Source organism: Brachypodium distachyon, chromosome 2, assembly GCF_000005505.3.
Source record: "Brachypodium distachyon strain Bd21 chromosome 2, Brachypodium_distachyon_v3.0, whole genome shotgun sequence".
NCBI lineage: Eukaryota > Viridiplantae > Streptophyta > Magnoliopsida > Poales > Poaceae > Brachypodium > Brachypodium distachyon.
Genome location: NC_016132.3, coordinates 23,742,666 through 23,770,047, shown reverse-complemented (window position 1 = coordinate 23,770,047; position 27,382 = coordinate 23,742,666). Strand labels below are relative to the sequence as shown.

The window sequence follows — 27,382 nt, the reverse complement described above, 5'->3', positions numbered from 1 at the left end:
TGAAGTATTAGTAGGAATTAATTAAAAGATAACAAAATGCCACAATAACTCTTACTCCAAGTGAAGTATGAGATTTTGGACAAAAATGAAAACATCACACTGGGCTAAACCATATGTAGTTTCTGAAAGCTGACAGCAAGTATCCTCGAATTCAACAAAAGCAATCTATGCAAGTGAAGTATCAGTGGGAATTAATTAAAAGAGAACACACTGCCACAATAACTCATTCCAAGTGAAGTATCAGGTTTTGGACAAAAACAAAAACATCACACTCGGCTATACATATGTAGTTTCTGAAAGCAAAGACAAACTAAACAGTGAGTTTTAGATGAAGCTTCTTTATTGGCCTTTGTTGCGTTTTCATCCTCAGGTCTTGCCTTTTCATCCTCAGGTCTTCACATTCATATTGGTTTGGATATTCCTGATACAGTTGATGATATCCAGTACACCGGCTGGCATGTTGACTTCGCAGTCATTTTTCTTGAACGTCAATAGCTTTGCCAAAATTTGTTTCCTTAGCTCGTATCCTTCCTATAATTGTATATGAATAAGATCAGCATGTCATGTGTAAGAAGAATAACAATTTAACGCTTATGATGTTGACCTTTAAAAATGGCAAATTTAATTTTTCGTCATCCCAAGTGGACATGAAGAGGGTAATAAGATATCCAGACAATTCCCTATAACATAACATAAAAATTAGTAACCAATGGCAAAATATATATGTTCATCATACATATTGAGCAAAAAATGTTACCCGTTGTGAATTGGAATATTATTTATGACATGTTGATGCCATAGGAAAATATTTTCATTCCATGTAGACTCAGGGCATGCATTTGACATGGTTTTCGGTAAGTGTTCAGCAATCCATAAAAGTCTAGGCACATATTTTGCGTATGGGTTGCGTTGATAGATGGGGTCAATAGGAGTAGGGTCCAAAATGTAGACAGTTCTTGTATCTTTGGCCAGCACGAATAGAATAAATCCATTGTTGGATTGTATTGGAATATGAATCTGAAATAATCTTGATATTAGATGTATATTTTAAAAAAATTGTGTTGACATGTATATGGAAGTGGCCTTACCGTTTTGCAAGACGAAACATTATATGTGATACCAGGCCAGCTAGAAATAGAATATGCTAGTTGTTCCAGATCTAACTTTTTTCGGAAGTTTGGATGTCGCCCAAAATCAGTAATCATCTAGGATATTATAACATATAAATATTCAGAAAGGTATCAGCAAATATTTAGTATGTATATAGACACAAAAAATAGTTAATGTAAGAAATTACCCAAAATCGCATGTCAAGATAATGTTTCGATATTAGTCATTTTGTTTTTTTCGCTGTTTGGATATCGTCAAACATGATCTTCCGCACGACCAAATTGAAGCAATCATGCTCCATGAGCAATTTTTCATTTAGCATTCCTTGCAGCCTTTTGAGAGTCAAGCTAATTGGATATGGGCCAGAGCTTTGTACCCAGACTTTCCTGCAAATCATTATTAGAAAGAAATTAAGATAATGTATATTATCAATTATATTGAATTACTAAAATAAAAAAAATTATATGCAATAAATGGCTTGCTCTAAAGTTTCTGCAGAATTGATTGATTTGATGTAGTTACAAAGTCCACTTTCTAACTCATGTACGCTCATGTTAGAAAGAACAGTTATTAGTGATTGGTATTTTTTTTCAATAGACACTGAGTTTAATGTATTTGATTGATTTTTATCTATGCATTCGAACATCACAACATCATTTGGGTCTCCCTCACTGTAATCACTTTCTTCAATCGTTGCACTCGCTTGTGCCGTGTTTGTTTTCCAGCATAGTAGTATGGCAGCTAACTTATATCTAAATTCAATAATAATTTCCTGCGAAGGATAGAACAATATTAGCATCCATAACAATTAGAATGGCATCCACTATATACATATATGTTTATTAAAAAGTAGATTTATTTATTTACCTGTGTAATGTGATTGGACAGTGTATGTCCGGTCCAATATTCCATGAATTTAAGCATACATAGACCACAAGATGAACTGCATGGTTCGAACAAAATTGAGTACTCCACATGAATTCGAACATTTCTTATATATGGTTATTATAAAACATATGTGCTATATATACCTGTCTTTCTGAATTGGATTATGTAGTTGTTCTGTAATCGTCCATTTAGTGACATCGAGGTCTTTCCAATTATGGTTACACAAGTTTTCTTGAGTCTTAAGAATGTTCAAATGGTATTGTAGTCCTTGCAACTGTAAAATTATTAGGGGTAGAAAATAACACATGTAAGCGGAAGACCAATTTGCAACCATTTTTTTACAGAAAAGAGTTATAAGCAACTAACCGTATTAGTGAGGTCAACTCGTTTGCGCTCCCAACATAATGAGTCGAGTACTTGTATCTCAGACTTTTCAACATTGACACAAGCTAAATACCAATGCGAGTGCTTGATGTTAATTGGAAGATGAATCTACAATCAATATAATGAGTTAATTTTAGAGATGTAATAATAAGTAAATATGATAGCCTCGAGGGTGTCCCGATCTTTCGATGAGATACCTAATTATCGATTTGGTAGGAGGTGACGTTGACGATCCGACTACAACCTAGGAGGCAGCGTCTTAGCGATCGATACACCAACTCCAGAAGGTTATTGATCCCGCGGGGGCACGATCAACCTGACCACGAAGGTCTTTGTTCCTGCAAGCAATCGAAGAACAAGCAAGAACAAGATGAAAAGCAATCTGAAATTGCGAATAGGAGATATGAAGGTTCATGAATCTGAATACTCAATATAGTTGGAGTCTTGATGACGGTAAAACAGGTGGTCTAACCGACACACGCGATTACACGAAAGTAGCAAAAGCTAAACTTTATCTAATCAAAACCCAAGGCTCCATAGGGGGGCTCATGGGGTATAAATAGGAGGGGAACTAGGTGGTTTTCGGCCAGGCCCTTGTGGGACTCCGAAACGGCCTAGGAATCCTCCTAAAACACAACGAAAACATCTAAAAATTGGCTGGACCCTATTACATGGCCTTAGGCCCAAACAAATAAGGTTATAACTCTCATCTTTGGCCCATAGATACCCATCGGAGGGGGAATCCTCCACTTGGCCGAAATCCCATTGATGAAGAGGATGCGGCCTTCTTCTCATCTCTTTATGGCGGTTTCAATGTTCTGAAATCAACACTTGAGCTAACTCCCGCCACCTTGTTGCCACCTCCATGGTTTGCTGTCCAACGCTGATCCTTGAGGTCCAAGCTAGGTCCTTCATTCCTAAAACACATAAAAGAACCCATCTTAGGCAGCAGCATATTCTCATTAATATTAAATGAAGTACCGAGGAACGAAAGTACCTGATAATTTAGTTGTCGTGCACGACCTCTAGTAATTGGTCCATGTATCTCCGGTACTTGAGATGTACGTGCTGTAGGGGCTGTGGTTGTATCATTACTTGGGATGTCCTCATCATCCTCCCCTTCTTGAATCGAAATCGTCCTCGACGGTAGTTCATCTTTTTCTCCCAAATAAGGCTTCAAATCTGCAATATTAAACGTGGGACTAACCCTAAAATCTGCAGGTAGCTCAAGTTTATATGCATTATCATTAATTTTCGCTAACACCTTAAAGGGACCATCAGCTCGTGGCATTAACTTAGACTTGCGCAAATCAGGGAAACAATCTTTGCGCAAATGCAACCAAACAAGATCTCCAGGTTCAAACACAATTTGTTTTCTGCCCCTATCTCCCGCAAGTTTATACTTAGAATTCATGCGCTCAATGTTCTCTTTAGTCGTCTCATGCATTTTTATTATAAGTTCAGCACGTTCCTTAGCATCAAAGTTAACTTTTTCAGAAGTTGGCAAAGGTAACAAATCAATTGGTGCACGAGGTATAAAACCATAAACAATTTCAAAAGGGCACAATTTTGTGGTTAAATGTAGTGAACGATTATAAGCAAATTCAATATGAGGTAAACATTCTTCCCACATTTTCAAGTTCTTCTTTAAAACAGCCCTAAGCATAGTAGATAATGTTCTATTAACAACTTCAGTTTGTCCATCTGTTTGGGGATGACATGTAGTCCTAAAAAGCAATTTAGTCCCCAACTTAGCCCATAAACATCTCCAAAAGTGGCTAAGAAATTTTGTGTCACGATCTGAAACTATAGTATTGGGCACACCATGCAAGCGAACAATTTCACGAAAGAATAAATCAGCAACATTTGTAGCATCATCGCTCTTATGACAAGGTATAAAATGTGCCATCTTAGAAAATCTATCAACAATAACAAATATGCTATCCCTCCCCTTCTTAGTTCGAGGCAATCCCAAAACAAAATCCATTGATATATCTTCCCAAGGAACATTAGGAACAGGGAGAGGCATATATAAACCATGAGGATTGAGTCGTGACTTAGCTTTTTGACATGTAGTGCAGCGAGCGATAAATCTCTCAACATCCCGTCTCATCCGAGGCCAAAAGAAATGCTCAGCGAGCACATCTTCGGTCTTCTTCATGCCGAAGTGACCCATCAACCCTCCTCCATGTGCCTCCTGTAACAACAAAAGACGAACGGAGCTATCTGGGATGCATAGCTTGTTAGCACGGAACACAAATCCATCATTAATGACGAACTTGTTCCATGTTCTGCCCTCTTTACAATGCTGCAAAACATCCTTAAAATCTGCATCATGTTCATATTGTTCTTTTATAGTCTCCAATCCAAATATCCGAAAATCAAGCTGAGATAACAAGGTATAACGACGTGATAACGCATCAGCAATAACATTATCTTTACCCTTCTTATGTTTAATAACATACGGAAAAGACTCAATAAATTCAACCCATTTAGCATGACGACGGTTCAGCTTTGCTTGACTACGAATATGCTTCAAAGATTCATGATCAGAATGTATAACAAATTCTTTGGGCCATAAATAATGTTGCCATGTTTCTAAAGTCCGAACGAGAGCATATAATTCCTTATCATAAGTAGAATAATTCAGACTAGGCCCACTCAATTTTTCACTAAAGTATGCAACAGGTTTTCCATCTTGTAACAACACACCTCCTAAACCGATTCCACTAGCATCACACTCCAACTCAAAAGTCTTATTAAAATCAGGAAGTTGGAGTAAAGGAGCTTGTGTCAACTTATCTTTCAATATGAGAAAAGCTTCTTCTTGTGCAGCGCCCCATACATATGGAACGTCCTTCTTTGTGAGTTCATTAAGCGGTGCAGCAAGGGTGCTGAAATCCTTTACAAAGCGGCGATAAAACCCAGCGAGTCCAAGAAAGCTCATCACTTGGGTGACCATTGTTGGAGTTGGCCAGCTTTGAATAGCGTCGATCTTGGCCTTATCAACTTCTATGCCCTGTGGAGTGACAACATAGCCAAGAAACGAAACTCGATCGGTGCAAAAGGTGCACTTCTCAAGGTTACCAAACAAACGTGCATCTCTCAAAGCATCAAAAACAGCACGTAAATGATTCAAGTGGTCTTCTAAAGAGCTGCTGTAAATCAATATATCATCAAAATAAACCACCACAAATCGTCCTATGAAAGCACGTAAAACTTCGTTCATTAACCGCATGAAAGTGCTAGGTGCGTTAGTAAGACCAAAAGGCATGACTAACCACTCATATAGTCCAAACTTAGTTTTAAATGCTGTTTTCCATTCATCGCCTAATTTCATTCGAATTTGATGGTAACCACTACGTAAATCAACTTTAGAGAACACGGTAGAGCCACTTAATTCATCTAACATATCATCAAGTCTAGGAATTGGGTGACGATAGCGAATAGTAATGTTATTAATAGCTCTACAATCTACACACATACGCCAAGAACCATCTTTCTTTGGTACCAAAATAACAGGAACAGCACAAGGACTAAGGGATTCACGAATATAACCTTTGTCGAGCAATTCTTGAACTTGTCGTTGAATCTCCTTCGTCTCCTCTGGATTGGTACGGTAGGGCGCACAGTTGGGCAGCGAAGCACCAGGAATTAAATCAATTTGATGTTCAATCCCTCGAATAGGTGGTAATCCTGGTGGTACGTCTTGTGGAAAGATGTCGGAATACTCCTGCAAAACGTGAGAAACAGCAGGGGGCAAAGAGGGAGGCATATCCTCAAATGAAAACAAAGCCTCTTTGCAAATGAATGCATAGCAAACAGAATTATTCGTATCTAACTCAGAAATATCGGATTTACTTGCAAGCAAGCATGCACCTTTCAATTTAATTTCATTAACATGTTTCGGTTCAGATTTGCTAGTAGACGCTTGGTGCTTAAATTCTTTAGCGACATTATGGTTCTCACTCTTATCCTTCTCTTTGCTCTTTGCTCTACTAGCTCTAGCAAGATCATCTTTCACAATTTGTTCAGGAGTCATAGGTTTCAAACCAATTTTCTTACCAGCATGCATAAAAGAATAATGATTAGTTCTACCATGATGAACAGAATCTGTATCATATTGCCATGGACAACCGAGTAACATAGAACATGCTTGCATAGGTACCACATCACAATCCACAAAATCAGAATATGTACCAATAGTAAAGTGTGCACGGACTGTTCTAGTTACCTTGAGCTTACCGCTGTTGTTAAACCATTGAACGTAGTAAGGGTGGGGGTGCGGCCTGGTGGTAAGAACAAGTTTTTCCACCATCTCCGTGCTGGCCAAATTATTGCAACTTCCCCCATCTATGATGATACGAACAGCGCGCTCCTTGATGACCCCTTTTGTTTGGAACAAGTTATGCCGCTGATTTTGTTCGGCGTGGCTCATTTGGACGCTCAAGGTGCGTTGTGCAATCAAACTCAAGTACTGATCAGCGGCTTCAGCTCCCATTAACTCCTCGTCATGGTGGGCAGCGGGGTCTTCTTGCTCTTCATCGGCAATGAGAGCATAGGTAGCTTCGTCAAAATCACTGGCTGAATCATATACTCCGTCTTCACGTATGATCATAACGCATTTGGTTGGACAGTCCCGCTGAAAATGCCCGTATCCTTTGCACCTACGACATTGGTTATCTCCGGTCCGTCCGGTGGAAGCAACGGACGCTGCTGAACTTTGTGCAGAGGCAGCGGGTGTATTTCTTGTTGCTGCTGGTCCAACCTTTGCGGATGTAGGTGTAGAGGTACTTTGCTTGTTGGTGGAAGTAGTCGGAACAGCCGGACGTGTAGGGGGTGCAGCTGGGCGTGTGGAAGGGGCAGCGGGGCTGCGTGCTGCCCATGAGGAAGTACGACCTGCAGAAAAGTTAGTCCGCACGTTCGCGTGTCGTCCCTGCACTTCCCTTTCAGCTTTGCAAGCAATGTGAAACAATCGATTGATAGAATTATACTCCTTATAATCAACAATGTCAGCAATTTCACGATTTAAACCACCAAAGAATCTAGCCATAGCAGCTTCCTCATTCTCAACTAAACCACAACGTAACATGTTCTTTTGCATTTCTTGATAATAATCTTGGACAGAATTACTACCTTGCCTTAATTGTTGTAGTTTCTTTAACAAGTCACGCGAATAGTATGAAGGAACATATCTAGCGCGCATAATTCTTTTCATCAGGGTCATATTTTCCATCAAAAGGAGGAACCTTAAGTTTAATAGAATGCAGCAAGTCATGTTCCTCTCTGTGAGGTCGTGTCGGTCCCATACCTCGGCGGTTGAAACGAGTTCGGCGATGATCACGGTCGTTGTGATGGTTTACGGCCCCGTCGTGTTCCGTATCCGCGGAGTAGTCGTCGTCGTTCTCCTCAACCTCGCTTGCGAAGGTACCGTTATTAGCGGTCCGCTGGTTGTGTGTATTGTTTCCTCCCGGTGTAGCGATGGTCGTTGCAGCAATTGCCGCCAGTTGCGTCGTGATTTCTGCCAGAGAAGTACTAATGGTAGCAACAGAATTCTGTAAAGATGTTAGCTTGGTATTTGTTTCAATGTGCGCGCTCTCCAAGGTTCCAAGTCTCTCATTCGCAACCCGAACGTTCTCATCCAGTTCCTCGTTACGGAGCCTAAGCTTGCGATCAAAATGTGAAATAATGCCCTTTGTGCGTGGAGAGTGGCCTTGTAAATCATCGTCAGAACCTGCCATCGTTAGGAGAAAACAAGAAACAAATCACAAGGAAAAGTCCCTATGCACTACTAGGATGTGGGGTTCCAAAGATCACTCCACTCAACTTTTAATCAAGTTCTTACTCGTTCTTACCCAGCAAACAGGAAGGTGATGGCCAGCGGCGAGAACAAGCCCTCCGAAGATTAGTGTATCGATGCCTCGAGGCAAACCAACCTAGGTGTAGAATCTGTGGAGCTTGGAGGCTTATGTGAGTAGCAAGGAAAAGCGAATAATCAAATCAGCAATGCAAAGTTGAAAATATGCTCAAAAATGCTAGTCCTAGTTGCTGGAGTCGACAAGAACGAATTACAGAAATTAACTAAGCCTAGATACTGAAAAAGGTAGAAAGGAAAGATCAAATCAAAGGTAAAACAAGTAAATCTCTGGGGAATATTTTTTTTCTTTTTTTTTTCTTTTGTGGCCTTCTGTTTGGATTCTTATTCTTTTCTATTTTTTTTTCTTTTTTTTTATCCCCAGAAACTCACGCAAAAGAAGTTAAAACCGGAAAGCTGCACGTCGGTCTGTAGGAGAATAGCAAAGGCTGTAGTAAGGAAAACTCAGAAAAATATGAGAAAATATGGGTTAGAAGCGTATCAAAACAAGCTTTCCAACAAGTGCAAGATCACTCGAAACGGAGGTCGGACGGTGGAGAAAACTGAGATATACTGCGCTGCCCCGGTGCCGTAAAACGGGTGCAGAAACTTTGGACCTCGAAAAGTCCGCCTTAGAGGCAGAATTTGAGGGTCAAAGTGCAGGGCTATGCCCTGGATATTTCCTGATGCGCTTTGTCGTGAGCTTTCCAAAAAGTCCAAGAATGTCTAAATCCGAGTTGGTATGCAAAAGATACGTCCGTTTTACTGAACACGGGTCAAACCCACCTGAAACTAAAATTCTACTCGGACTCGGGTCCGAAATTGACTCGAACTCTTTCTCTTTTTTTTTCCTTTTTTTTTCTTTCTTTCTTCCTTTTTTTTTTCTTTCCCTTCTTTTTTTTTCACAACTTTCCGAACAACTTGATCTCTAAACAAAATTCGATATATTATGAAACACTTTCCAAAAGCACTCTTGATTGGACTCGGACTCGAACTCGCGGCTGAAAACTATAACTTGCCGACTCGATGTAGGACTCGACGAGGGACTCGGTGTAGGACTCGAAGAGGGACTCGGTGTAGGACTGGAAGAGGGACTCGATGTAGGACTGGAAGAAGGACTCGGTGTAGGACTCGAAGAGGGACTCGGTGGAAGATATGGTGGCGGCGGAAGATTATGGCGGTGATGTGGCAGGAAGTTTGGCGGCGGAAGATTGATGAAGGAAACCTGCGTCACACGAAGAACAAGAAAACCAAAAGCAAGTTCGATCTAGTAGAAAAAATCTGAAAAACGATCCAATCTAATCCAGCAACTCGACACGATTAATGCAGCAAAGATTCAACAATGCAAATACTAATGTGAAAATTGCAAGGCTCAGATTGGTTCTAGGACAAGGTAACTAATTCTAATTTTTGTTTGGCTTTTTCTGGACGATAGGTAAAAACAGATCTAAACTACGGATAAACTGGAAAAATCTCACCGAGCAACCTTAAGCTCTGATACCACGTGATAGCCTCGAGGGTGTCCCGATCTTTCGATGAGATACCTAATTATCGATTTGGTAGGAGGTGACGTTGACGATCCGACTACAACCTAGGAGGCAGCGCCTTAGCGATCGATACACCAACTCCAGAAGGTTATTGATTCCGCGGGGGCACGATCAACCTGACCACGAAGGTCTTTGTTCCTGCAAGCAATCGAAGAACAAGCAAGAACAAGATGAAAAGCAATCTGAAATTGCGAATAGGAGATATGAAGGTTCATGAATCTGAATACTCAATATAGTTGGAGTCTTGATGACGGTAAAACAGGTGGTCTAACCGACACACGCGATTACACGAAAGTAGCAAAGGCTAAACTTTATCTAATCAAAACCCAAGGCTCCATAGGGGGGCTCATGGGGTATAAATAGGAGGGGAACTAGGTGGTTTTCGGCCAGGCCCTTGTGGGACTCCGAAACGGCCTAGGAATCCTCCTAAAACACAACGAAAACATCTAAAAATTGGCTGGACCCTATTACATGGCCTTAGGCCCGATAAAAGAAGGTTATAACCCTCATCTTTGGCCCATAGATACCCATTGGAGGGGGAATCCTCCACTTGGCCGAAATCCCATTGATGAAGAGGATGCGGCCTTTTTCTCATCTCTTTATGGCGGTTTCAATGTTCTGAAATCAACACTTGAGCTAACTCCCGCCACCTTGCTGCCACCTCCATGGTTTGCTGTCCAACGCTGATCCTTGAGGTCCAAGCTAGGTCCTTCATTCCTAAAACACATAAAAGAACCCATCTTAGGCAACAGCATATTCTCATTAATATTAAATGAAGTACCGAGGAACGAAAGTACCTGATAATTTAGTTGTCGTGCACGACCTCTAGTAACTGGTCCATGTATCTCCGGTACTTGAGGTGTACGTGCTGTAGGGGTTGTGGTTGTATCATTACTTGGGATGTCCTCATCAAAATAATAGAACTTACAATTATGGGTCTAGATGTTACCATGTCATGCTTGAGATAGTTTCCGACAATCTTTGTCATAAAGGTTGCTTCATGTATTCCAATCTCACCATCCCGTTTTAACAGTCCGGCTAAAAAGGTATTCTCAAAATACACTTTATGGTCATTCTTATTTTGCTCATGTATTTATATATATATATATGTATGTATATATATATATGTATATATATATGCGCTGATTACCTAAAAAGTTTTGAAATTATTTATTGTTGATGAATACTAAAATAATCATAAACATTTTTCTTGTTAGTAAAGGTATTTACATCATCAGTTAGCCATTTGGCACTATCTAGCAGGCACATCAAATCACACTATTTGACATATACTTGATCTATCTTCACCAATATTTGTTTTTCTAAAGAGTCTTCGATTACTAAATGAGCACACAGATCCAGTTCGGTCAATGCGTAATCTATAAAAAGATGGAAGTAACAGATTTGCGTTATACCCTGATTTAGATATAATGAACATGCATCCAGTTCGGTCGATGCATAATCTACAAAAAGATTGAATCAACAGTTTTGCGCTATATCTTGATGAAAAGCTCTAGCCCATTGATGAAAATCATTAGTACAGAAGTATAAAAATAATAAGTGAAAATTTTACCTTGTGGTAGATAGTCATATGTCACGTCAGTTTTTTCTTCATCCGCCAATTCATATATCACGTCATTTGTATTTTCCTCATTCATCAATTCAGAAACTGTCGACTTGGTTGTTGATGGAGGCGATAGCAATGGATCGCCATCTATATGATCAGCTGATTCTGAACCTATCGTTTGAGAAGCATCATCTGGATCTTTTTCGTCATTAGTCAGTTCAGAAACTGTCAACTTGGTTGCTGATGGAGGCGATGGCAATGGATCAGCATCTATATGATCATCTGATTGCGTACAAGTTTCAGAAACCCGAGATGATGCTGAGACGGAAGGTAAATCATCCAAAAGAACTGATTCACAACATCTTGCTGTTATTAAAGGCCGGTTATCTAAATCCTCAAGAGTGTTTGTTTCAACGTCGTGATCCATGGTCTGCAAGCACAAGAAAAAAAAGGTTAAGATCCCAACAGAGATATATGACACCATCAACAGTAAACAACATAATCTTAGACTTAGATGGGTCAACAATTTAAACTGTTAATTAAAAATCATTAGAAGCATGAACATAAATATACTCCAGACAGTTTGAGCAAGAAAAACATAATCTTTAAGCAAGAAGATTCAACATGAACACGATAATGAAAAAGAAACAAGATCTATCCCGTACCTACTGAAATTAACAGCAGATGCTTAACAAGATTTTTCCTGTACCTTGTGTGGAGTTCGGGCCACTCGGTCTAACGAAAGTTTGGGCGAGAAGCCTGCAATACTTCAGGCGCGGCAATGTCGATATGGTGATATTTCGGGTGCGGCAATGTCGATCTCGTGTTCTGAAGTTCAAGGTGATCGAATACCTTTTGTAGAACGGGCGAAGGATTCCATGGCACCCCATTGCTCGAGTTCGTCTCGGATTTGGAATTGTGTCGTGTGTGAAGAGGAGACGGGTTGTGGGGGAGAGTTTGTCTCGGATTTGGGACCGCCGGCGCACGAAAGGCAACAGCCTCCATCAGTATCACAATAGTCAAAATTCAACATCACACATGCATCAATCGAGATTTAGGATACCAGGATACAGCCTACAGCCAACGCATGCATCAATCAAAATTAATTTACCACGGAGAAGGATGGGGCTTGGGAGGAGAGGAAGGGGGGCGGCCATGGCCGGTTGGAGGAGAGGAAGCTAATGCTGCGTCGAGCGGTGGCGGCGTAGGAGGACAGCAGGTCGGAGGAGAGAAAGGACCGGGAGCCTAGGGCGCCCCCACCGTAGAAGATGAAGGCCGAGGAAGCAGTCGCTCCGTCGAGCGGCAGCGCCCGCGGTTCCCATCTAGATATGCGATGGCGGCTCCGGCGGCGGCGTAGGAGGACAGCAGGTCGGAGGAGTGAAAGGACCGGGAGCCTCGGGCGTCCCCACCGTAGAAGATGAAGGCCGAGGAAGCGGCCGCTCCGTCGAGCGGTAGCGCCCGCGGTTCCCATCTAGATATGCGACGGCGGCTCGCGTGGACCGACGAGACAACGGGAGGGATCTGTGCTGGAGGTTGGGAGCGGCAGCGGCGGGCGAGAGTGCCGAGGTGGGGCAAGGGGCGTGGTGTGGAAGAGGGGGAAGGTGGTGGCGCGTGCTGGAGGTTGGGAGCGGCAGAGGCGGGCGAGAGAGCCGAGGTGGGGCAGGGGCGTGGTGTGGAAAAGGAGGAGGGCGGTGCGCCACCGCCTCCGTGGATGCGCCCGTGAGCCATCGTGCGCCTCCGCGGGCCGTCACGCGCCGCAGATCGCCGGTGGGGATGGGGCGGCGACGAGGAGGCAGTGAGCGCGCTGGCTAGGACGGATGGCGAGGAAGAGTCGGGGAGGCGGAAGAGGAGTTATCCTCAGACGGCTTTTCTTTTTACGTTGCTGCGGACTGCGAAGGCGAACGAGAAATAGCGAAAAAACTGGAGGAAAAATAAATAACGGGCAATGGCATGTTGGTTGTAATTTTAACGAAGTTAACCTACGGCGACGGCGACCACGACCGTATCATCACCACCAACTCCAACATAATAGATAGTAATAAATTGGTACAGATATATTGGTACGGATAGAAGGGATAAGAAGATATTCGCTGCTACGGTACATGTACATACGGCGTTATTATGCATGCATTGCTGTTTCCGAACCGGAGGAACGGGAGAGACGGCGCCCGGATCCACGTGCCGCCTCGCTCACAGACGCGGTCAGCCTAAACCACACGGGCCGAGGCGCGCATCCCTCTAACCAATCCAGTCCAACCAACCGAACCCCATGCCGCTGGCGCCCTCCCGATCCTCTAGCCACACAAAATTCCCGCCCCTCTAATCCCCCACGGGTGGAAGAGCGCGTGAGAGAGGAAGGGACTAGGCGCGCAACAAGTACAGTCGAGCCCAGGAATCGCGCGCGCTTGTGGGATGGCGGAGGAAGGAGAGGAGGCGCCGCCGGCGGTGGAGTTCGGGCTGCCCAGGGAGCTGGCGGCGGTGCTGCCGACCGACCCGTTCGAGCAGCTGGACGTGGCGCGCAAGATCACCTCCATCGCGCTCGCGTCCCGCGTCGGGCGCCTCGAGGCGGAGTGCGCGCGGCTCCGCGCGCAGCTCGCCGAGCGCGACGACGCCACCGAGGACCTCCGCGAGCGCGTCGAGCAGCTCGACTCCGCGCTCGCGCTGGCCACCGATCGCCTCCGCCTTGCCGAGGAGGAGAAGGTGAATTTTCAGTGGATTTACTAGCGGAGTCATTGCCTCACTGACCCTCACTGGTGGTGCCCGGGGCCCGGGATTTACTGACAAGTGGCTCCACGCCACGAGCTCCAGTACTATTAGTTATCGGACAAATCGTTGATCCAGTGCAAATTCACAATTTGACGTTTCTCTCTATTTTGGTTGTCAATATTTAGGAGACGCTACTGAAAGAGAACGCGACCCTGTCAAACACCGTCAACAAACTCAACAGAGATGTCGCCAAGGTACATACGGCTGCATTGCAACATTGTATTCAGGAATCATAATTCGAGAGATGCGTGTCACTTGTAGTTTTCAATGGCAAAATCTTGACTGTTTCCATATGACTTGGGGAATATTCTTGAGGCCACCTATGAAAAATAAGGCACTAGTTACTCCTCTTTTTGTGATAGCTCAGTTCATGCCCTGGGTTGCAAATTATATTTAAGTGAGCCAACCCATTTGTATGAATTTATCTCGCAGTTCTGTTCTCATGTAGAGTTTTGCTTGTCACTATTCCCGACCCTAAAAGTTTTATGATTTACTATCTGTTTCATGCTCTGCTACGCAGTTAGAAGTTTTCAAGAAGACACTTATGCAGTCACTTCAAGAAGATGATGACAATCCTGTAAGTTGCCTACATTTACATATTAATGCTGTCGTACTGCAAGAGCCCAAAAATGACTTAAGAGGTTTAGAATTCTCTCCTGATTTTGTAAGTTCATCTGGATAGTGGGTGTATTTTTTGCTTCTTATAATTCTTTGCTGCAGAAAATTGCTCCCAGGGCAAAACTCACCGAAGCTTCGAGTTTTAACTCTGCACCATCTGTTGGAGGTAGTGCAGTCTTCATGGTTCTTGTGCTAGGTGTGTCCTACACCGGGCCATATTAGATCACGAGAGTTAATTTCACTTGTGGATTTTATCAGATGAACATTCAGCATTTCCAACTTCCAAATCATCACAGTTGTCAGAAACTGCAAGTTCTGTTTCAGAGGGAAGTAGTCATGCTGAGCCAGATGGTACACCCACTTCTCAGTTAGTTCACACTATTAAATGTGAATAAGTTCACTAATATTCAGCATATAACACCCTTTTATACTTACAGTACCTATGCCACCCCGCTCGCATGTATATTTGCCATCATACAACAGCACACCAAAGCTTACTCCCCCCGGCTCACCTCCAAGGGGTTATGCACCACTCTCACCACCAAGGCGACATTCAATCTCTGTTGCGTCAATGAACAGGCTCGATGACAGGTCTTCAGTGTTTTCTAGTAACCATAGCTCAATGACATCTCCATTTGAGGCAGCAAGTCAAACAGGTCAGCTTTGATAGCTTGGGTGGTTATTGTATGTTATCTGTAAAATACTTGCTACATTTCTGTGAAATGTGATAACCTGCGTATGCATAATTTCTAGAAGTTTATGAATAAATAAATGCAGCTGGGATTCTTAAGGAAAAAGTATGGTCATAAATCATCAGTTACTCGCTCTAACTTAATTATTCCGTACAATTGTTTCAGGACGAACACGAGTTGATGGCAAAGAGTTCTTTCGTCAAGTCAGGTATATATATGTGCAAATGAGCTCCACTCTAGAACATTGAGCATTTCAGTTTGTTATAAGGTAGACAATGGCTACACCATTTATTATGTTTGCCTTCCTTTTCCTAGCTCACTTGTAAATCTGCGTAGGGCCTCCGCTTCTATGTAAAAATGTCTGGAAGTATGAAATGTGAATGTCCTTCAAGAACTAATCAATAATGAGCTATTAGGAACAAACGCAAGCCTGAGGATCTTATTTTTCTTATTCAGAAATACATAAAATGCTTATGGCTATATTGGTGCTTAATTACTTGTGCTTCCCTCTTGACCAAAACTTTACAAAAATGCAGAAACCGCTTGTCTTATGAGCAGTTCAGCGCATTCTTAGCCAATGTAAAGGAACTGAACGCACACAAGCAGACCAGAGAGGTACAAATATAAATTAAATTCACTTTTCTGTCCATACTAAGTATTTTTATGCTTTTATGATTTTCTTCTCTTTAGTGCTCACTAGAGCTTCTATGAGTCTTGCAGGATACACTAAGAAAGGCTGATGAGATCTTTGGCGCTGAAAACAGTGACCTGTACACCATCTTTGAGAGTCTAATCACCCGCAGTCATCATTAGAGCCTTCAAATCTGAATCTTTTACATGATTAATGAGCCATGTTTTACTGGCATTTTGTGATTATATGTCTGGTTTTTGTTGTATTTAAAATCTGTAGATCTTACCCGCTATCCATTTCAAATTTCGGGTACATAGTTTTAAAATTTTCTTCTTGTTGCCAATGTAAGAATAATGTATTGTCTGCAAGCTACAGTTATTATATATTAATACAAGTGAAAAAGCTTGCAATTGAGGCAGTGCTTCTTCCTATCTTAATTATGATGTTTCTCAGAACACTACTTGAAAACAGAACCAAAATAAAAAAGAATCTTGCAAGTATCGGAATCAATGAAACCCATCCTGAGGATATAAAGTTAATTTGTCAATACTCTTTCATACAATTGTAACTGTTGACTCTCCCTTTTTACGACTCTAAGAAGATGAAATAAGCTGTAACCTGTGTGGACCTTTTGGTATCTAATCTTTAATCTTTATTAGCAGTAACTATAGAAATTTGGTATGCCCTGGCCCAGAATTGTTCGGTGGCCTGCTCCAAATTGCCTTTTGTTCTTCAAAGCTCCCAATAATGGCAGATTGCTTCTTGTCTGATAAAGAATTTGCCAACCGATTGTAATATATTTTACCATTGAAATCACTCAATACCTTTACCAGTTTTGTACTCTGCTTGCTGATCAAAATTTGTCCATCTGTGCTTTTTGTCGTGTTGGCGATGACGCTTATTGGCTCCAGCTTGACTGAGGATTGCAAGTCAGATCCCTGAACCATGTAAACTGCACCAAGAACTTCTCCCAGAAATATATCCTGAAGACATCAATTTGCGTAGAAGAAAATTAAAACAAAATTAAATTATACCTGAGAATTTGCACAGAAGTAGTTTTAAAAAGTTAGACTGAGTATCAAGTATGTGCACAGAAGAACAGGGTGAATTGCTGTAAGTTTACCACATGGTGATACAGCTTCTGTTTGCTCTGAAGTTCCTTCAACAATGAGAACAATCCATGGACAAATGTGGATTCGGGAGTTCTCCGTGTTTTTTCCAAGGCTTCCAGGACAGCCCCAAATGAAGCAGCTTTTCGTTGCGCAGGAAGGGGAATGAGTGTAATATTCAGATTGGATTCCATCACCGTTTTGGCAGCCAGTGGATCAAGAAACATGTTGAACTCTGCATATTGGTTGGATGGAACAGTGAACACATTCCCCTTCTCATGACCTCCATCTCTGATAAGCCCACCAACGATGTAAACTCTCTGCACAGGGAGAAATGTGTAACATGATCAATGTTCACAGATGAACTCATATCAGATAGAAATTAGAGGCTGAAATATTCGCCAAATTGGTGAATTGTTGGCCAAGTTATATCAAAATCCATGTTAGCCAAATTTGATATAGAGGTCAAATAAGATAGGGAAGAAACTAACTTCTATCACAGAACTTGCATCCGCATCAGAGAGTGAAATGTTGGCCAAATTGGTGAGAGGTCCACTAGTAAGCACAGTGATCTTGGCACCTGGATCAAGTTGCTTCTTGACAGACTGCCAGACTTCAAAAGCCAGTGGTTGCCGACGAACCGGATAATCTGAACTTTCTGGAGAGTATCTGATCATGGTGATCGATAACCATGTAAGAATTTTACACTGAACTCACATTACCATTCAAATGAAGTGCATTCAGAAGTTTTTTTATTTACCTCCTAGGACTTCTTGGCAATGACCGAGCCAGTCCATAGAGCGTGTCCGAATCAATAAATCCACCACTGCCCTGGGGAATAGCATAGGAATTGTTGCAACCAAGGGTTGGAGTGTCCATTGCAGTGGTATTGCCACGGCCGACTGAAATGTCATCACGGCCCATCATATGTAAAATGTCGTAAACAATATCGATGCTCGCAATGTTTGCCCAGCCATTGCCATTGACCAAAATCCCCTGCAATGTTTTACCAAGTGACTTGTATTGGACTCTTGGCTATTCAAGAAAAACAACATAATGCTTCTTCAACAGATTTCCAATCAAAATAATTTATGTCCGCACCTTTAGATCTATCAGTTCTCTTGGTGCCTTCAAAAGATATATAAGGGAAACAAAATCTCCAGGGCTCATGTCCATGTCAAAAATAACTGGCTTTGCCCTGCTTACATTCATGAAGTCTGGCTTATAAAGAACTTCTCTGTAATATGGGAACTGTGTACTGATGTTGAAGCGACCATTCTGTTTCGGGAGATTTAGGACCTGAAGAAAATATTTCAGTTACTGCAAGCAACTTAAAATTATGACTCGTCATCAGAAATTTAAAACTTGATTAGACAATGGTCACTGCTAAAAGAATTTAGGATCGGAGAGAGTAAGTATAGATCTGTGTGTAAACAGCGAAGTTCAAATGATGTACTGTTATCGAAAAGTCGTGGTATGGCGAAACCATCGACGTTGTGAGTTGCGAGTTGTTCACACCTTTAGGAAGCTCTTGAAAAATTCCCTATCAAGTGTGCTATTCTTATTCATGTTAGGCTTTGCGCTTGTGGCAACACGAACTCGGACTGCTTCTGGACCTGACACTTCCTTGGTGTATCCATCCTATAATCAATGAGAAATGCAAGTTAATCTGAAAGAGTTTGTCATACCCGTATAATATTTTGGGGTGCATTTTCACCATGACGACATCCTACCTCGCATCTTCCACTGTTGCTTCCAGGCACCAGGCAGAAGCTGTCTCTGATTCCAGTCTGGACATGGCCGCTGTGGACTCCACCCTCCTTGAGACCAAACCTGGGGACTTTGTGGCCGTCGAAGAACGGATTCGAGCCATCGCGCACACCGTACGGTTTGTTGGAAGTGATCACTGTAATGTTCATATATTCCAGCTCCGCAAACTCATTTCCGCCATCGGCCTCGCCATTCCGCATGCTGGAGAGCGCCACGCCGGCAGCAAATGAATCCCACATATAATCGCCCTGCACGTACATATGCACCCATGAGTTACTTGGGACATGAGAATCAACGGTAAGAATAATCCTGAGAATTTAAATTTAAGCGTACTATACCGTGCTGCCATGGAGGTGGGGCCCTGGTCTTCTCCGTCTTCGCAGGACCTGGTCTAAAGACTTGAAGCTGTACTGCGCCTCGTAGGTGGTCTGGCGACGGCGGAACTCGGAGAAGAACTCCTCGGTGATCGGGATGGTGTTGGTGGCGTCGAGCGGGATGAGCGTTACGGGGACGCCCGAGTGGAGCACCTGGTACGCCGCGAAGGGGTCCCCGAAGACGTTGAACTCCGCGAACGGGTTGGCGTCGTAGGCCGTGAACAGGTTCCCCGTCGGGTTCTTCTCCGAGTCCGGCCGCACGCCGCCGCCGGAGACGTAGATGCGCTCCACGTTGCGGCGGAAGAGGCGGCGGCGGGTCAGGAGTAGTAGCGCGGCGTTGGTGTGCGACCCGAAGAGGAGCAGCGTGGTGGGCCCCGCGGAGAGCGTCTCCGCCATCACCTGCTGGGCCGTGGGTTGCCGGAGCGGGGAGTATCTGCGTGGGCCCTGCGGGAGGAAGGCCCTCCGGAGGCCCGAGTTGGTGTCGGCGTCCAGGCGGCCCCCGCGCCGGCCCGGCGGGATCGCCTGCCGGTACCGGCACCCGCCCGCCGTCGACGCGCCCTGCAAAATCAAATGCCGCGTCATGATATATTAGCAAGTTTCATTTGATTTCACCAGTGCATTTTTTGCTGGAGAATAATGTTGTGCGTACCTGGTCTATGAGTGGAAGGTAGCCGCCGACGTTGGGCTGTATGTGGCCGGCGTGCGAGATGCCGCCGTCGCCGCCGACGCCGACGGCAATGTCGTCGCGGCCCATCATGTAGAGGATGTCGTACAGGTGGTTCACGCCGTGCCCGGCGTCGCTCCATTCGTTCGCGTTGATGGTAATGGCCTATACAGTGTGAGTGTGTGTTATAACTTGCATCATTAGCTAGAACGTGTTTTTTTAAGCAAAGAGTAATGTGGAAAAGAGGTAGAGGAAATCGAAGGTAGTCAAAGGCCAAGATGCGCCCGTCGTTGTCCTATCTAAATCACTTCCTCTTTTCCCTCTCCAAAGATTAACTCCCTTCCCTTTTAACCTGTAATTAATTAATGAGCGACGAGACGAGAATGCAAACAATCATGCGAGACGGCGCACGCGCGCACGCATGAGAGATCGATGGACCATTTTCGCCCAGTGGGAAACCCAGTATGATTAGCAGATCATTCCATTTCCAGCATGTGAATTCTGAATGCCGATCAGGAATTTTGCACGTACGTACCTTGACGTCGAACTCGGACCGGTCCTGCTTGAGGAGGTAAAACAGCGCGAAGAGGTCGTCGGTGTCCATGTCCGTGTCCACCAGGATCCTCCTCGGAGCCCGCGCCGCCGCCACGGACACAGAGACGGCGGCCATGGCAGCAAAGAACACCAAAGCCGCTGCCGCTGCCGGTGCTGTAGTCCATGGCCGCACGCTCTTCCTCGTCCTCCCTTTCTTCTCCATCAGAGAGGATCGATGGTGGCGAACTAAGTAGGGAGGCGGTTGCCAGTCCCAATTGGTGCCTCTGGCTACTCTAAAGAGTTTTCTAGCTGCCTTTCTGCATGATGGGTGCGCCTTTTATGGCTCGCCCCCGCCCCCCCGTGGGCATTGATGCGGACGGATTGGCTACAGTTTTGTGGGGGAACAATTTAAGCAAATGCAAGATAAGCACGTTTCTTCGAACCGTCAAATCGGTCGGGCTAGCCTTAATTCCACGACCGGCCCTGATTTTCTTTCGATATATAGCATCAATTCAGACGTGAAAAACGCAAGCAATTAATCCCTTCCCACCATATATATACTAGATCCGGCCGATCGACTTCACTTTAACCTGGAATTACAAATGTTTGTTTCCCGCTTCAGAGTACACAAATATAGTTCCGCTTGATTACTTTGTGTTTTTAACAGCTCCTTCCTTAACGTTTCAGGCATCTATTAACCGATGACCGTGGCGGATTCGTGTCCATTTATCGCATGACAAATATGCGGGGCTCGGGACCATATTACTACAGAGTCGTGGTCATCATCTCTTGAATTTGCAGCTAGCGTGACCCGGACCCCGTCCCGGCTGGACCTCCAGCGTCTAGTCCACCTCTGTCCTTGGCTCGAGCTGCCGAAAATGACTCGTCCGATCCAGCAAATTGGCCGGGGCGACAAAACCGGGGACCTTTCTGCGGCGCGCGCACGTGTAGTCGTGTATTTTTTTTTTAGAGAAAAATAACGTGTACCCGCTATAGAGACATGCACGTTATGGTTGACTTCATCGATCCGCCCGGAGGTTCTCTTTGGTTGGCCATAGTGCTCCTCTTTCAGTTGTACAGTAGAGTACTGCTGTAGCACGTCCTGTTACTGTTAAGACTAAAATCGTGGGATGGCTTCGTCTCAAATGAAAAGAATCGTGGTATGCGACCAGAATTGTCCGTATCAAGCCGTGTACTGCGTGGTCCAATTAGTGGCGACCCAGCGTTGGATCATATGCATTGCACTAGCTAGGATTAGCTCCAGACGAACAACTCATTGCCGTTCATTAGAATTTATGTTATTCTTCCTAAATTAATTTCCTGAGAACTCCCACTGACAAAACAATGCAATAGACTTTCATAGGTCCTCCCATGCAGTTGAATAGCTAGCTAATCTCTCAAGGTAACTCTATGTGAACAGTTAGCATTAAAAAAAATATGTACAAAGGCAATAATACCGTTTATGTTCACCCATAGAAATTCACATATGCGCTAACAGTCGATTGGATTTCAATTATTTTTTTGCCAAAATGCCATTTTCTTACCAAGTCATTTACTTTGTCACTAGTCCTTCTACTTGATTCTTCTTCATGTTTGGCGGCGCAACGAAATCGCTTGAGTTTAGTTAAGGCGGAACCGCTTTGCATGCATAAAAAAGAACGATGAGGACACGGGCAAAGCCAAGGGGGACGAGACGATCAGGCAGGCAAGGCTACTGCACACCACCCGGCCTCCGCGGCAAATTTGTTCCAATATACTCCCCCTCCATGTTCAAATGCTCTCTTTTTGGCTCCGCTTTTAGGTTTCATTCTGAGTTTAGTTTCTGGTGGTGCTATTGGCTTTTAATGGCTCGGAATTTAACCATAGGCCAAAGGAAAAAACAAATAGGTACCAGTTCATTCTCAAAATAGAAGTAGATAGTCCAAATTTTGTTCAACTATTCACAAAGATTAGGGTTTCATTTATCTTCTCCTCTCTCCATATTTTCTAGTCCTATGTAGTAGGAAATAAGACCAAAAGAGACAGCTGATGTCAGGCTTATTTTAATCAATTATGCAACAATTTTCTAAAGTGAATAAAGAGGTCTTTGGGTGTACAAAAATCCCATGGAAACCCAAGTACCACAAGTTAAGTCTATTGTCCATTGACACACTTTTGCACGTCGCATTTCTGCATTGATTTTGTCATTGTATATTTGTTTCAAAATATATGACGTGTAAATTTTGTTGACTGACAAACTTTCTATAGTTTGATCAAGCTTATAGTAACATAGTACTTCCTCTGATCCTAAATTTTTAACTAAAATTTTCCCAAATATGGATGTATCTATTCTTAAAAATCATCTAAATACATGTAATATTTCGACAACAATTTAGAATCAGAGTGAGTAGCATTTAGTACATGAAATCACTATAAAAGACATATTTTATATGAATCTAGTTAACTTGATTTGGCACCATATATGTTGATATTTCTGTTATGATTTTATCAATTTTTAGAAAGTTTGATGGTCAACGAAATTTATACGCCTTATATTTTATAACAGAGCAAACCTGTCATAACTAAACCGCAGCGTGGCTCAGGATAATATTCAGAATGGCCTGTGGCAAGCCGTCGCATGCAAAATTTCTACAAATCAATACGCCGTGGTTCAGTTAGTTGCGGTGGGACTCTGACCCAAAATTGCGGCACCATACATGGGCGATTCGTCTGTCACCTCTAGGAGAGAACAGAATAAACAATTTAGGAATCCATCCACACAAAAATTCAGGTTGACCCTACTGTTCCTTCTTACCAATCTGCAGTGGGCGATGATTCGTCTGTCATGCATCGCCAACTTGACACAAGCAAGGGGCTTCCACCTCTCGGTTGTGCCTGTCCATGAAGCATTGCACAACCTGCAGCGGAATGATAAACTTCCATGATGATACTGCATTGCCTGCCATTCTGCCGCAGCTGCTTGACCTGGGGGGTCTCCTTGTCATCTGCCAGTCGCCGAGTAGTCCGACAAGTGATAGCTTTACCCACTGTTAGGTCTCTGTTCTTTCCTCTGAGAATGACAACATATGTGGAAGAACAGATTGTCATTGTAAAAGCACCGGAATGAGTCCAATAAACTTACTGCTCCGGTCGCAAAAGTTCAACGGCTCTGTTCTGCTTGAGCTGAGTGGCCAATTGAGTCCAGCGTTTATGCTGCTCCATGATCCTGACATGACATAGTTTGGAAACCTTAAAGAAATTCCACGGATAAATCATACTTTGGTCAGATCATTGAAACTTCGTCGTGTGGAAGAGTCAAATGGAGTAGCAATTTGATAGAAACTGTATAGGAAGATGTTTCTCCACTAAGCTAAACATAATATGATACTTCCTCCGTCCAACAAATGATATTTCAACTTTGACTAAATTTGAATGCATCTATACACTAAGTCATATATAGATACATCCAAATTTTGACAAATTTGAGACATCTTTTGTTGGACGGAGGGAGTACTACTGTTCAAAGCATATGGTTGAGAAATAAAGCTGCTTTTAAGTACAAAAAATACACCAGGAAAAGATGAATCTGTTGCATCAATGCAGTAACTGCAGTTACATACATGTATGTCCAGAACTTTTTAGAAAATGAACTGAACACCATGAACTTTCCTATCAGTGCTAAAATAGAAGCAAATGGTATTCTTTTGATAAGCTAGGTATGTAATCTACCAAGGGAACTGAACTTGTTTCATTTCAATACTGTTAATACTGTAAAAAAAAGTAGTCCTTATATTCGTACTCCAAAATTCTCTTGTTGCCTGCTCCAAGATGCCCTCTGTTCTGCAATACTACCAATAACGGCAGATCGGTCCATGTTGCCCAGGGAATTAGCAACTATTCCTTCCGTTTCATAATTCTTGTCGAAATATTACATGTATTTAGGTATTTTTTAGGAATAGATACATCTATTTTTAGATAAATTTGAGACAAAAATTATATAACGGAGGTAGTAGATTGCCATATTCTTCACTATCGAAATCTACTACTCCCTCTGATCCATATTAATTGTCGATTTTTTTCCTTAAAAACGTCTAGATACATGTAATATTTCGATAATTAATATGAATCGGAGGGAGTAACATCTTCACAATATTTGCACTCTGTTGATTGAATACAACATGTCCATCCGTGGTTGTTGTATTGTCAGCAAGAATGCTTATTAGCTTCAGTTGTAATTATTTTTACCCTATTGGATCCTACCACCAAATAAACAGCGCCAATCAGTTCTCGAGGAGTATACCCTACGATTTTGACCATTTACGACCCTAAAAAATACAGTAAGTATGAATCCTGTATAAAGTAAAATCCAGTAGTAATGCTTTTTTTTTGTGAGGAGCACTCCCAGTTCGGGTTTATAAGGCTTGTGTATTTTTCAAAGTACGAGTTTATTCGGTGACAAGTCTAATGTTTTCTAGTATAATGTATATATTGAGTTGATGAAATTGATGACCTAAAGAACACGCATCGACCTTATAAGCCTGAACAGAGATAGTAATTCAGTAGATTGATGTGCAAAACTTATGGCCTTGCCCACCCTACTAGTGGGTTCTGTATCCTAAACACTACAAACAGAGCCGTTGGGAATCCTGAAGAATTCAGCTAAAAAACGAATGGTCAGATATCACGATGCATCTAAGCAGAAAGCAAGCAACTCAAAGTTCGCGTCAAACTTCTTTTTTTAGCTTGACGAGGGACACACGACATGGGCTTCGGACAAACCGGCCCAATAAGCCAGTGTCTTCTGATTTTTCCTGAGTATGGGCCATAGGACAGCCGAGCTGGAGATTTAAGGATGAATGAATGGAATAGCCACATAAAACAATCTGACAGCTAAAAAATAATCCCTCCGATTCATAATAAGTGTCTCAGGTTTAGTACAAAGTACAAACTGCATGAGAAGGTTTGGATGATACCAAGCTTTACTGGTCAAAATGATAAAATCACGTCAACAGACACTTTTGTTTACAGCACACTAATTGACACATCATATTGCTGCCTAACATCCGTTGAAACTTTTATCGGTGCAATGAGTTGGCCTGTTAATTTCTGAGTCCACAAACAACGGCCGGCCGTGCCCACTAGTTCTTTTTTTTCTTTCTGAGAGAGGACGTTGCTCGCTACTCCCTCCGTTTCATAATTCCTGTCTCAAATTTGACCAAAAATGGATGTATCTATTCTTAAAAAAACGTCTAGATACATGTAATATTTCGACAAGAATTATGGAACGGAGAAGCAGTTCTGATCACGCGTTAATGTCTCCGCAGGTTATTGCATTTTTATGTGTTTTTTCAATCTCACTGGCCCATCAGGTATTGTTTTCCTAGATGGGCTTGCATGAAAGACATTCTGCTTGGGACTTGTTTTCTTTTTTTTATAGATTTTTTTTGAGGAGTTTTTTTTTTCGTAGAGCATTTTCAACGTGCTACCCCAAATCTATCCCAAATATCTTATTTAGGATAAACGGACATCTTGGACCAAAACGCATGTATCAATGAGCTACCCCGAGCAGACAAATTGTCCACTTTGTTCGGTCATATCCACCAAACTTTCCAAATTTGAAAGAGAAATGGGGTGTCCGTTTTAACCACTATCCGGGCTTGGCCCACAAACTTTTTTTCTCTCCTTGTCCATAAGCACGGTTCCCTTCCTCCTCCCGAACTATTTCCCTTTGTTACCTACGTCTTCTCCACTGGGTCCCCGACTCCAAGCTCCGCCATGGACGGGAAGCAAAGTCTGAATCCCGCCATCCCCCGTCGCCCCCCATTGCCTCCCCGCGCCTTGGCCACCATGGAAGACGCACCGGCCGCCCGCTGCTTCCCATCAGCGCCCTTCGCCACCCCTCGCCCTAGCTGTCACGGACGGCGCACCGAGAAGTTCGGCGACTGCTGCTGTCAACGCCAGCGCTGCCCGTCACCTCCCGTCGCCGAGGCCCTCCACAACATCCCACAGGCTCCCTTCACCTCCCCGCGCCCTAGTCGCCATGGAAGGTGCGCTGAGAAACTCGACACCTGCTGCTAACAAGATCCCCAATCCTAGGAGCTTGTAAAGAGTTGTGATGTGATTCTTGTTAATAGTTATGCAGTGTTTTGTGTAAAGAGCTATGGTGTGGGACATGTTAATTTTGAGGCCATCATATGTGAGAAAAGAGGTTCAGTTCAGTTAAGTCATGATTTGCATGTCAGATTTTGTGAACCTATACTATTTCCCATGTGAGACATGTCAGGTTTTCAATTTATCTATGTCCTCCCAGAAGATATACCATAACTTCAGATTTTCATTGTTCTAGCTATACCTCCTGGAAGATATATACTTTTGAAAATTATGACGCCAGTTTTAGTTCGTTGAGCATAATTCAGAAATATGTTAATGCCATGATTATTGTCATTGTTCTCTACAAGCATACTTGGCATGGTAGAACCAATTATGTTAACTCTGAAGCTATCCCATTCATTTCAAAGTTTTCATTCAGAAAATTCAGTTAAGCTATCCCGTTCATTTCGAAGCTTCGGTTCAGAAAATTCAGTTAAGTATCACATTCATTTCAATGTACAAGCTTTTAAATTTAAGCATGTGTGCAAATAGCAGAAATTGCAAGAAACCTAATTTTCGGACATGTACATGTCCGTTTGGGGATGCCGTTGGGTGAGATGGTGACGGACACCGCACGGACACATGTCTGGGGGATTTCATTGGGTGAAGGGGGTGGACACCGAGCGGACGCATGTCCACTTGCTCTCAAAAAATTTGTGGCTACTAGGGGGCTCTCAACTTCTAATAGATGAGCTTTACACTCACCTTCCTCTCTTTCTCTTTGATACGTTAGTGTCTCACACAC

The 27,382-nt window shown here is 43.0% G+C and overlaps 3 protein-coding genes and 1 long non-coding RNA gene across 4 annotated transcripts; 1 reads left to right on the top strand and 3 right to left on the bottom strand.

The window, feature by feature from the left end:
• Window positions 1-230: 230 nt before the first annotated feature.
• On the bottom strand, window positions 231-767 carry LOC104582662. Its single transcript, XR_730530.2, has 3 exons — window positions 758-767; window positions 605-680; window positions 231-531 (listed from the first exon to the last, which is right to left on the bottom strand). It is a non-coding gene; the product is annotated as an uncharacterized LOC104582662 (long non-coding RNA).
• A 9,821-nt stretch (window positions 768-10,588) lies between these two features.
• LOC104582661 lies at window positions 10,589-13,229 on the bottom strand. Its single transcript, XM_014898567.2, has 5 exons — window positions 12,203-13,229; window positions 12,060-12,117; window positions 11,357-11,780; window positions 10,733-10,821; window positions 10,589-10,651 (listed from the first exon to the last, which is right to left on the bottom strand). The coding sequence occupies exons 1-5, from the start codon at window positions 12,238-12,240 to the stop codon at window positions 10,589-10,591; spliced, it is 672 nt and encodes a 223-aa protein (XP_014754053.1). The 5' UTR covers window positions 12,241-13,229.
• Window positions 13,230-13,588: 359 nt separating this feature from the next.
• Window positions 13,589-16,475, top strand: LOC100842340 (uncharacterized protein At4g15545). Its single transcript, XM_003568428.4, has 9 exons — window positions 13,589-14,050; window positions 14,242-14,310; window positions 14,637-14,693; window positions 14,837-14,900; window positions 14,993-15,085; window positions 15,172-15,390; window positions 15,592-15,634; window positions 15,963-16,041; window positions 16,147-16,475. The coding sequence occupies exons 1-9, from the start codon at window positions 13,763-13,765 to the stop codon at window positions 16,237-16,239; spliced, it is 1,005 nt and encodes a 334-aa protein (XP_003568476.1). The 5' UTR covers window positions 13,589-13,762; the 3' UTR covers window positions 16,240-16,475.
• Window positions 16,476-16,563: 88 nt separating this feature from the next.
• Window positions 16,564-20,828, bottom strand: LOC100844761. Its single transcript, XM_003566204.4, has 10 exons — window positions 20,510-20,828; window positions 19,960-20,139; window positions 19,275-19,868; window positions 18,900-19,184; window positions 18,685-18,807; window positions 18,268-18,465; window positions 17,927-18,162; window positions 17,658-17,835; window positions 17,181-17,486; window positions 16,564-17,040 (listed from the first exon to the last, which is right to left on the bottom strand). Exons 1-10 carry the CDS (start codon window positions 20,729-20,731, stop codon window positions 16,723-16,725), a joined length of 2,640 nt encoding a protein of 879 aa, XP_003566252.3. The 5' UTR covers window positions 20,732-20,828; the 3' UTR covers window positions 16,564-16,722.
• Between the last annotated feature and the right edge of the window lie 6,554 nt (window positions 20,829-27,382).